The sequence below is a fragment of the Bos mutus genome, chromosome 5 (genome assembly GCF_027580195.1).
Source record: "Bos mutus isolate GX-2022 chromosome 5, NWIPB_WYAK_1.1, whole genome shotgun sequence".
In the NCBI taxonomy this organism is placed as follows: Eukaryota; Metazoa; Chordata; class Mammalia; order Artiodactyla; family Bovidae; genus Bos; species Bos mutus.
This window is the reverse complement of record NC_091621.1, coordinates 73,805,054-73,816,926: the sequence shown is the minus strand read 5'-3', so window position 1 is coordinate 73,816,926 and position 11,873 is coordinate 73,805,054. Positions and strand designations below refer to the sequence as shown.

Genomic DNA, 11,873 nt, shown 5'->3' with positions numbered 1-11,873 from the left:
ATAGATGCTTTTCTGGAACTCTTTTGCTTTTTTGATGATCCAGCAGATGTTGGCAATTTGGTCTCTGGTTCCTCTGCTTTTTCTAAAACCAGCTTGAACATCAGGAAGTTCACGGTTCACATATTGCTGAAGCCTGGCTTGGAGAATTTCGAGCATTACTTTACTAGCGTGTGATGACACAAAGATAAACCATGAAAAGACCAAAATGGCAAGGAGCTGAGGCCTCCAGCCAACAGCCATGTAAGGGCGCCATCTTGGAAGCAGGTCCTTCAGCCCCAGTCCAGCCTTTAGGTGAGCAGAGCATCTATGAAGCCCCTTATGTGACTGAAATCACATGAAACACTCAGGACAAGAACCACTTTGATAAGCCACTCCCAAATTTCTGACACAAAAACTGTGAGATAATAAATATGTTCTGAATAAGCTGCTAGGGTTTGGGGCTAGGTGATTTGTAACTAATACAATAAAGAGAAATAGAAGTTTCTGGTTTCAGTTTTCATTTTCCTTAAGCCTTAATCATCCAGATTTTTTATTCTTCCCTTTTTAGGTTTTTATTATAGATTATTTTGGGGGGACTTCCCTATAGCTCAGAGGGTAAAGAATCTGCAGTGCAGGAGACCAGGTTTCGATCCCTGGGTCAGGAAGATCCTCTGGAGAAGGGAATGGCAACCCACTCCAATATTCTTGCCTGGAGAATCCCATGGACAGAGGAGCCTGGCAGAGTATAGTTCATGGGGTTGCGAAGAATCAGATACTATTGAGTGACTAGCACTACTACTGTAGATTTTTTTTAATTTATTTATTTTTAATTAAAGGATAGTTACAATCTTGTATTGGTTTCTGCCATACAGCAACATGGATCAGCCACAGGTATACATATTTCCCCTCCCCCTTGTGCCTCCTTCCCACCTCCCACCCCATTCCAATTCAGATTTTATAGATGAGTGAATTTAAGGCTCAGACAAGTTAATATATGCATTCTAAGTTACAGTGTTTAAGTGATAGAGCTATGAACATTTTTGGTTTTCTGACAAAAACAATGTTCTTTGTACTCTCTCAATAGCCTCTAATAATTACAAATAATTTATTTTTTTTTAATTAAGTTACTGCTGTAGATAAACAGGTCCTCTCAGTCAATAACCTAGGCACTGGTGATATAAAGGTAGATGAGGCAAATTAAGTAGATTCAGTATGAAGCAGAACTGTGAGATGAGGACTTGCCTGGTGTTCCAGTAGTTAAGAATCTGTCTTTCAATGCAGGGGACACGGGTTCAGCCCCTGGTTGGGGTACTAAGATCCCATGGGCTGCAGCATAACTAAATCCACATACCACAACTAGAGAGCCGCTGCACCACAACGAGGATGCAGCCCAGTGAAAAAAAAATTGCTTAACATTAATATTAAAAAACAAAAATGAACTGTGGAATCGTATTATACAGAGATAATTTTTTGATGAGAGTCGTGGATGTGAGAAGGCTCAGAAAAACAGAAAGAAAAAGCATCAGAAATATTTTGGCAAGAGAGAAGTTTCAAGTCAGACAGAGAAGGAGAAATATCATATGACATCCCTTATATGTGGAATCTAAAAAGAAATGATAGAAATGAACTTACTTACAAAACAGAAAGAGACTCGCAGAGTTAGAGAACAAATTTATGGTTTCCCTGTACATGCTGCTATATATAAAATGGATAGCCAACAAGGACCTACTGGATAGCAACAGGGAACCCTGTTCAGTGTTATGTGGCAGCCTGGATGGGTGGGGAGTTTAGGGGAGAATGGATCCATGTATATGTATGGCTGAGTCCCTTTGCTGTTCACCTGAAACTATCACAACATTGTTAATTTGCTCTACCCCAGTATAAATAATACAGAGGATGAGATGGTTGGATGGCATCATCAACTCGATGGACGTGAATTTGAGCAGGCTCCAGGAAGGCTCAGGGAAGCCTGGCTTGCTGCAGTCCATGAGGTTATAAAGAGTCAGACATGACTAAGAGACTGAACTGAACTAAATACAAATAAAAAGTTAAAAAAAAAAAGAGAGAAATTTGGAGACTGACAAAATTTGTATCTACCTCAGAGATTAGTCAAGAGTCAAGAGAGATTTATCCTTCTTCTATAATGTAATCATAGGCATGCCTTCTAAGAATAGGTAATCATAAATATAGTAATTATTTAATGTTATCTCTTTATTTCAAATTTTAGGTCCTTCCCATATTGTTCCATAACTTTATTACATAGTTCTTAGGATGCTTATCACTCTCATTTTTATCACTTATCCATACTGGCTTCCCAGATCATAAATTTAATAGTCAAATTAGTAAAAATGTTTAAATGGAGAATAAAGAGACAGGAGGTAAGGGATGAGGAGCTTGGAGGAATATGTTCAATTTATGAAACAAAGCAACAGATGTAATAAATAAAATCTGACTTGGGAATTGCCTGGCAGTCCAGCAGTTAGGCCTCTGAGCTTCCATTCTCCCACTGCAGGGCACACGGATTCAACCCCTGGTTGGAGAACTAAGATCCCACAAACCGAGCAGCGAGGCCAAAAGAAAGTAAAAAAGCCAGAAAAGTGAAAAACCTTGGCTCTCAGCCCCAGAGAACCAAAACAAATGAGTCTTTCTAAAAAATTAATGATTTGCACTATTCTTCCTGTATAATAAAAGGAAATACATCAGTTCATGTGAGAAACTGCCTCTACTGTATCTTTGAGAGTTTTTTTTCCCCTAATATCCCATTTTTATAAAAATAATAAATGCTGTTTTTCATGGCAGTTTTAAAAAATGCATCGACAGTCTTCAAACAGACATCTGATAGGATGCCACCTGATCTATGACCCCCAAAGAGACTGCCTTATCCCCATGCCAACCCAGGAAGGCAAGCCAGACTGAACCAGTCTGACCCTATTATGGAAAGTGATCCTATGTTGCTTACTGCTTACTGGCACACCCTGCATTCTTTGGGGGGAGCAGGGGGAGGAAAGAGCACATTTCTCTTTAGTTTCATTTCTGCCATGGTGTTGCCTGTCTGACCCTGGCCAACTGCAAAAGGTTTCTGTTTCCTAGCCTCCGTGTTATGCAAACACATCATGTGTTCACCATTTCCTCTTCTTCCTTGGCACATGTCTGGACTTGTCTCTTAGCCACTCTTAGAGCTAGGTGGGGCCTCAGGTCTGATCTTTGCTGAGTGACCTTTGCAAAGGTCAGAAGTGACATTTGCCATCTCCAGTCCATGATTCTGAAAAAGACATTTCACACTGCAAAATGCTTTCTTTCTCTGTGTGGCGCCTGACCCGCTCCCACCTCCTGTGAGCCAGCTGATGTAGAGAACTCAACAGAGGACTCCAAGGCCATAGGAGATGGTGCAGTTACCAGATGGAAGGAACTGAGGCCCCTGAGTTACTTCAGGGAGAAACAACATTTACCCAAGTGACATTAGACTGCAAAGGGAGTGAGAAATAAGCCTTTTCTATGATTTAGCGACTAAACAACAGCAACAATGTGCAGATACTAGATTGTCCTGTGTTTCCCTTTAGCATCTTCTGAGAAATTGGCACCATGTCATTATCTAGCTTGAAGTCACAGCCAAAGTCCCTACATGTCAGATCCAAGATGGGCTCTCTTGAGTCTCATTTCCTGGGATTCAGGTCCTTGTATGCCCCACCCCCTCCACCACTGAATCATGGCTAGCCAGTGTGATCCAAGAACACTGGAGAAGAAATACTATATGGCTCTCAGACTCGGCAATTTCCACCTTGGTCCATCTTAGGCCACTTGCTCTGTAGGAAGCCAGCCACTGTGTCATGAGGACATTTAAGTAGCACTGTGGAGATACCTGCTGTTGTTTAGTTGCTAAGATCTGTCCGACTCCTTTGAAACCCCATGGGCTGTAACCTGGCAGGCTCCTCTGTCTATGGGGTCCTCCAGGCAAGAATATTGGAGTGGGTTGCCATTTCCTTCTCCAGGGGATCTTCCTGACTGAGGGATCGAATCCGCATCTCCTACACTGGCAGGTGGGTTCTTTACCGCAGAGCCACCAGGGAAGCCCATGGAAAGACCTACACGGTGAGAAACTGAGACCCCCCACCACCCACAGGTGCCCACTTGCAGCCACGTGTGTGCCCCCTGGGAAGCACATTCTGTGGCCTCAGTCGTGTCTAGAGATGACTGCGATCCTGGCTGACAACTTGGCTGCAACCTCATGAGATATCCTGAGCCACCAACACACAAGTGACTCCTGAATACCTGACCCAGAGAAATGGTGACATCATAAATACTCACTGTTATTTTAAGCTTGCAAAGTAGTAGGGAAATTTGTGATACAGCAGTAGATAATACTATCTGTGATACTGCTGCTTGTGAAAATCTCTACAGGGACTTCCCTGATGGTCTAGTGGTGCAGACTCTATGCTTCCAAAGGAGGGGGCGCAAGTTCAGTCCCTGGTCAGGGAACTAGATTCCATATGCCACGACTCAAAGTTCACATGCCACAGCCAAACATCTCACACGCTGCAAAGAAGACTCGGCACAGCCAAATAAATAAATAAGCAAAAATAAAATATTTTTTTCTAAAGAGAATTTCTATATTGTTTTTAAAAATCTTTCTCCCAGTATTATTGAACATAATTGATACATAACACTGCATAAATTTAAGTGTACAACGTAATGACTTGATATATGTTGCAAAATGATTACCAAATTAACTAAGTGGCCACCTGATGCAGAGAGCTGACTCATTTGAAAAGACCCTGATGCTGGGAAAGATTGAGGGCAGGAGGAGAAGGGGACGACAGAGGATCAGATGGTTGGATGGCATCACCAATGCAATGGAAATGGGTTTGGGTGGACTCCGAGAGTTGGTGATGGACAGGGAGACCTGGCGTGCTGCGGTTCATGGGGTCATGAAGAGTCGGACACAACTGAGCGCCTGAACTGAACTGAACACATCTATCACCTCACATAGTTACACTTCTTTGTGTGCAATAAGAACTTTTAAGATCTACTCTTAGAAAATCTCAGGTACACTACACAGTACAAACTATAATTATCATGCTATACCTTACCTTCCCAGAATTTATTAGTCTCAAAACTGCAGCTTTGCCCAGGAATTCCCTGGCGGTTAAGAACTCTGTGCTTTCACTGCCAAAGGCCTGGGTTCCATCCCGTGTCAGGGAACTTAGATCCAACAAGCCACTAGGCTCAGCAAAAAAAAAACACTCTGAAAATGTGTACTCTCTGACAACTTTCACTTCTGTCCCTGGTAACCACTAACCTGCTCTCTTTCTATGAGTTCAGTTTTTCTAGAGTCCACATGTTAGTGAGATCATATAGTAGCTGTCTTTGTCTGACTTATTGTAAATAGCAAAATGCCTTCAAGTTTCATCTATGTTGTTGCAAAGGGCAGGATTTCTTCTTTTTCATGGCTATGTAACATTCTATTGTGTATATACATACCACAGTATACATCTTCTTTATCCACTCATCTACTGGCATATACTTAGACTATTTTTGTGTCTTGGCTATTGTAAACAATACCACAAGGAACATGGAAGTGATTTCATTTCCTTCAGGTGTATAAGGATTGCTTTGGCCCTTAAGATCTTTTGTTGTTCCATACAAAATTTAGGATTTTTAAAAAATTTTGTAAAAATGCCTTTGGAATCTTGATAGGGGTTGCATTGAATTTATAGATGGCTTTGTGTAGTAGGGATTTTTTTAACAATATTAACTCTTCCAATCCATGACCATGGGATCTTTCCGTTTATTTGTGTCTTCTTCAATCTGTTTCATCAATGCCTTATAGATTTCCATGTACAGATCTTTCACATCCTTGGTTAAATTATTTCATATCCTTGGTTAAATTAGTTCCTAAGTATTTTATTGTTTTTCATGTTATTGTAAGTGGAATTGTTTCCTTTAATTCCTTTCCAGATGATTTGCCGTTAGAGTATAGAAATATACAAAAATATCTAAAAATATCTCAATTCTAATGGTGCTTACTCTTTAGAGGGTCATCAGGGCCTATTCATGAAACAGTATGTACACAATAATTCATTCTATTCATCTCCAAGTCATAGGAATTTGTACCATCCCCGTCGCTAAAAGGATATAGGGTGGAATCATTTGGTAATGACAATTTTGAAGAGTAAGTCTGAACACTATGAGCTGATTCTGATATCTTCTTGAAATATGTAAGCAGGGAGGGAGACCCTGAAATAAAAAAATAGGTTAGAATAATAGTTTTCTTAATGCCAGGAACATTTTAAAACATCATTTGGAAGACCACTGAACTACTTGCAAGAGATACAAATGGGTCACCTACATTCCTTCAGTAAGATGACACACATCAAAAAGGAAAAAGGATATCTGCAATTCAGTGTAACCAGTATGCATTGTAACAACAACAGTGATGATGATGATTAAATCTAATTATGGCGCCACCTATATCTTGAGCTTTCCTGGTGGCTCAGTGGTAAAAATTCTGCTCGCCAAACAGGGAATGCAGGTTTGATCCCTGGGTTGGGAAGATGCCCTGGAGATGGATATGGCAACCCACTCCAGTATTCTTGCCTGGGAAATCCCATGGACAGGGGAGCATGGCAGGCTACAGTACATGGATCACAAAAGAGTTGACCATCACCTATATCTTAGATCAGTTTATCCATTCCCTTTCCCCTCTTATTTGCCACAAAGAGGTTATCTTGCTCTCACATTTTAAAAAGATAAGTCAATAACTAAATCTCAATATAAATGGCAAAGTGATGGTGAGAAGAGCACATATTAAAATAATCAGGAGAGAACTTTGAAGAAAGATGCTTCTTTTTGCATCAGAATCTGTCCATTGCAGTAACTTACTAAAATGATACAGTAGAGTTCCAGTGCATACAAGTTCATCCACAGAGGGGGATATCTTGGCCAGTGAGCTTCTTTCCCACGGGGGTAGTTGACAAAATTCCTCCAGCAGTACTCATACTCTAAGGAAACACAAATCTTGGTTCATTCAACACATACAACAGAAAGTTGAATCCAACTTAAAGATATACCATATATAAATCCCTCTGGCCTATTTCCTGCTGGAGAAGGGCTAGATTCTTCCAGCATCCCTAAAAAGAACTGGAGTGGGTGGCCATTCCCTTCTCCAGGGGATCTTCCTGACTCAGGGATAGAACCTGGGTCTCCTGCTTTGCAGACAGATTCTTTACCTTCTGAGCGACCAGGGAAGTTTCCCAAAAGGAACTCAGCAATTCATTGTAAGATGGTAGAGAGGGGGCTTTGCTTGTGGCTCAGTGGTAAAGAATCCACTTGCCAATGCAGAAGATATGGTTCAGTCCCTGATCCGAAAGCCACAACTGTTGAACCTGTGCTCTAGAGCTCAGGAGGCACAACTACTGAAGGCTGAGCACCCTAGAGACCTTGCTCAGCAACAAGAGAAGCCACCACAATGAGAAGCCACAGCACCGCGAGTGGAGAAGAGCTCATGCAGTGACAAAGACCCAGCACAGCCAAAAATTAATTAATTAATTAATAAAATAAATAAGGAGCGAGGAAAAGAGCCATCTCTTTGATGCTTTCTTTGCTATGAATTTCAGAAGTGGGTTTTTATTTTACTTTGGGCTTTCACTTCTGAGACTTCCAGTCCGGGATAATCCAGTCTCCTGGCCTAGAAACATACCACCACCACCACAGCCTCTCATAAACACCTAAGATTCTTGGTGTGTTGTTTTCACCTGGGGCTCTCATGACCTGGATAGTCACACCGCTCTGAACCAGGTCTTTGAGTCCTTGCCGGTTTTGCGGATCCATGTGCTGGAAAAGCCGTGCTATGTAAATAACTAGGGTCACGTTAGGATGCTGATTCAAAAATTCTCTAATGGCCTTGGAGCATTCCCAGCAGGGACTCCAGGACAAGTACCAGAAGATGAAGCAGCGGATGGATGGGCAAAAATATCTTTCTGAAGCAATTTTTTCTATAAAATTGCGTTCAACATGCTTGGTGGTGTTTTTGCCCGAGTGTCGCCAGACGTCCCGGTTGTTGCCCCATTGGATTTCATAGAGCAGACAGGCCTCTTTACAGAATTTTCTGGGGTCAAAGGAGAATTCAAATTCCCAGGGTTCAATTCTTCTCCTGAAATATAATGTTGTCATGTCATCATTTGAGAGAAGACAAAAGGAGAGGAGGGTGGCAGAAGATGAGATGGTTAGATAGCATCACCAACTCAATGGACACAAATTTGAGCAAACTCTGGGAGACAGTGAAGGACAGGGAAGCCTGGTGTGCTGTCATCCGTGGGGTCGCAAAGAGTCCGACATGACTTAGCGACTGAACAACAACAGAAATAATTTCTTCTCCTTTTCTATCAGGAAAACCTAAAACATGATATCTCAGGAATTTTTTTTCTATTCTGTATCTCAAAGTTATCTGGGGAGGTCTGTTTGCATTATCAGAGTTTCTCTCACAAACAGGGAAGAGGTTTTTCCCAACTCACGTTCTTGGGTTACCACTGTCTATTACCACTGCTTGGTAGTCTTGAATTCAGGTGTAAATATGTCTCTGTGTCTCTTTTAAAGTTTTCTTACTATATTCTAATCTTATTTATTTTGGCCTCACAGCTTACAGAATCTTAGTTTCCACCACTAGGGATCGAACCTGGGCCCTCTGCGGTGAAAGCACTGACTCCTAACCACTGGACTGCCAGGGAAGTCCCTCTGAACTTTCTGTCTCACACTTAGAGGTGACCTGTCCCACTCAATCTTCATTATTCCTCAATGGAATAGTTTTTGGTTTTCTTTTTTCTTTTTCAGGTGTGGAATCCTCAAATTGCCAACAGGAGTCTATTACCAACTCTGAGAAGAAAGTAATTTAGCCTCGGGATTCTTCCACATTCAATTCTGTGTATACTAATTCCTCATAAGAAAGAAATTAAAATTTCTCTCTAGGACATCTTTAGACATAACACTCTCTGTGGGTCAAAGTTATGACTCAGGGAAAATTCAGAATTTTTCCAAGGACTCTGCAGTATGGTTGAGTCATAAGTGTATTACATTCTCATATTCTCCACTCATTCCTAAAGGATCACTTAATTTATTTTATAGAGTAATCCTTCCACCCATCAAGAGATAATATGTTCCCTGACAAATCTCTCTGTTCTAGACATGGATGAGGGCAGCGGGGAGGAAGGAGAGGGTGAGATGAATGGTGAGAGTAGCATGGAAGCGACTCAGGGAATGCAAACCAGGGCACTTTAACAACCTAGAGAAGTGGGATGGGGTGGGAGGTGGGAGGGAGGTTCAAGAGGGAAAGGACACACGTACATCTATGGCTAATTCATGTTGATGTATGGCAGAAATGAAACCAATATTGTAAAGCAATCATCAATCAATTAAAAATAAATGCAGTGTTTAAATAGGTCTAGGAAATTGCCTGGCAGCCCAGTGCTTAGGACTCCATTCTTCCATTGCTGGGGGCCTGGGTTCAATCCCTGATTGGGAAACTAAGATCTCCCAAACTATGTGGAACGGTAAAATTAAAAAAAAAAAAAAAAGGTCTAGAAAAGGGGCATAGGGTTTAAAATAGGAAGATCAAAGTGACAAACCAGTTTGCTGAAGTTTTCACTAATTTCTATGACAACTTGTGATTTAAAGGGAGAAAAACAATAGTAAGAGAAGAACAAAGGAGAGCTGGAAGATACTTGTTTTCAACTGAAACCAAAAGGCATAGGAGGGAAGACACAGGAAGCAATAGTAAGCATAAGGAATGGAGTTGCAAAAACAAAGAATGGGACCATCAGAAAAGAGCAAAGGAACAATAAGGAAATTATAGTCCTCCCCCTCCTAAATGCTCATCTATTCTGGGTTGAATTAAATGTGCACTATGATAGTAGAATTCTTACCTCAATGTGGGATCTCCCGCTGGAGGACCTGTTGACCAAGAGATGATCATGTCAAGTAACACCCATATGTACAAATCGAACCACTAAGAAAAAAGGCCCTGTTCTTCTAAATCCACCAATCATATCAGAAAATGCAGTTGGAAGATTCTCTCTTGGAATTTCCCTGGTGGACCAGTGGTTAAAACTCCCTGCTTGCACTGCAGGGGCAGGGGTGCAATCTCTGCTTTGGAACCTAAGACGTGGCATACTGCACGGTGTGGCCAAAGTCAAAAGCCAACACACACAAAAAGGTATCAGGTGCCACGTAAATGTGTCTAAAGCACTGTTTCAGTCATCTCTATGTTATTCACAGGGCTTCCCAGGTTGCTCAGTGGTAAAGAGTCTGCCTGCCGATGTGGGAACTGCAGGAGACTCGGGTTTGATCCCTGGGTCTGGAAGATCCCCTGGAGGGGAAAATGGCAACCCACTCCAGTATTCTTGCCTGAGAAATCCCATGGAAAGAAAAGCCTGGTGGGCTATAGTCCACGGGGCTGCAAAAAGTCACACACAATTGAACACGCACGCATGCTAGTCACAAATTCTCCAAATATTTTGTCTTATTAAAAAAAATACACAGTAAACTATTAAAAACCATAATGGAAAAGAAAAAAATCTAAAATAAAAAAAAAATCAACCTCAATTTCCTTAGCTGGGCATTCAAGGCTGTCAACAATATGTCTTCAAATTTGTTTTTGAGGGTAGGCAGAGGGATAAATTTGGGAGATTGGAATTGACATACACACATTACTATATATAAAATAGATAATAAGGACCTACACTATATAGCACAGGGAACTCTCCTCAGTGCTCTATAATGACCTATATGGGAATAAATCTAAAAGGAGTGCATGTATATATATAACTGTTTCACTTTGCTGTACACTTGAACCTAACACAACATTGTAAAGCAACTATAGTCCAATTTAAAAAAAAGCAAATTTGCTTTCTAATCACATTGCTGATTGCTTCCAAAAACTCTTCTGTAGCCTAATCAATTCATTCATTATATTCCACACACAATCTTTGGAAAATTCTCTTAAACTCCTGGTGTCAGTCAAACAGGAATCTCCTTCTCTTTGCCAACCAAAATTCTGCCCTTTCAAGACCAAGTTCAAAACCCACCTCATCTGAAAATCATTTCCTTCCACCACCTGGTGTTCCTCCTTCCCCACGAATTTTTCTAACACTAAGTAATGGAACCTTAAATAATCCATTAATATGCCCTGGTGCTAGAACTTCAGCTGCTATCTTAAATTTTCATCTAGGAGTCATATTTTTTAACTTAAGTTTTTTTATTATGATGAAACAAGCATCTGATCAAAATCATTTACAGTATGAACAGGTGGTATTAATAATCACACCACCACCGATAAGAACTCCTGTTTAAGAATAATAGGAAGATATTAATAAATAGGAAAGTTGGAAAATGTTCATGAATACAAGCATGAACCAGACACATACGCACACACATATAGGCAAGCACACACAGAGTTTTGGAGTTTTTCAAGAATATGAAGATTTCGGGCCCCCGACCATTTACCTCTGTCAGAAGCCATGGTGCTCTGTCTCTGGACTTTTCCTCTGGAGTTATATTGTGCTAATTGCTGCTGCCAGCAACCTGCCCCAACACAGTTTCTACAGGTGTGACCACTGCCACCTGTTTGATCAGAGGATGACTCATTCCTGAGTCTCAGGCAGATACTAGGTATCTAGACCGTACAGAGATCAAACTAGTCAATCCTAAAAGAAACCAACTCTGACTGTTGCTGAAGCTGAAGCTCCAATACTTTGGCCACTTGATGCAAAGAGCCGACTCATTGGAAAAGACTCTGATGCTGGGAAAGGTTGAAGGCAAATGGAATAGGGGGTGGCAGAGGATGAGATGGTTAGATAGCATCACCAACTAAATGGACAAACTCTGGGAGATGGTGAAGGACAGGA

General features: G+C 41.2%; 1 protein-coding gene across 1 annotated transcript; it reads right to left on the bottom strand.

The window, feature by feature from the left end:
- Window positions 1-6,063: 6,063 nt before the first annotated feature.
- Window positions 6,064-11,497, bottom strand: APOBEC1 (apolipoprotein B mRNA editing enzyme catalytic subunit 1). The gene is made up of 5 exons (XM_014479045.2): window positions 11,473-11,497; window positions 9,894-9,921; window positions 7,731-8,128; window positions 6,859-6,977; window positions 6,064-6,213 (listed from the first exon to the last, which is right to left on the bottom strand). The coding sequence occupies exons 1-5, from the start codon at window positions 11,486-11,488 to the stop codon at window positions 6,064-6,066; spliced, it is 711 nt and encodes a 236-aa protein (XP_014334531.1). The 5' UTR covers window positions 11,489-11,497.
- Window positions 11,498-11,873: the final 376 nt, after the last annotated feature.

Coding starts and splice junctions, on each gene's coding strand:
- APOBEC1 (XM_014479045.2), bottom strand. Junction 8,129..9,893: donor GCGGGAGATCCCACATTGAG/GTAAGAATTCTA, acceptor ATTATATTTCAG/GAGAAGAATTGAACCCTGGG. Junction 6,214..6,858: donor AACTCTACTGTATCATTTTA/GTAAGTTACTGC, acceptor TTTTTATTTCAG/GGTCTCCCTCCCTGCTTACA.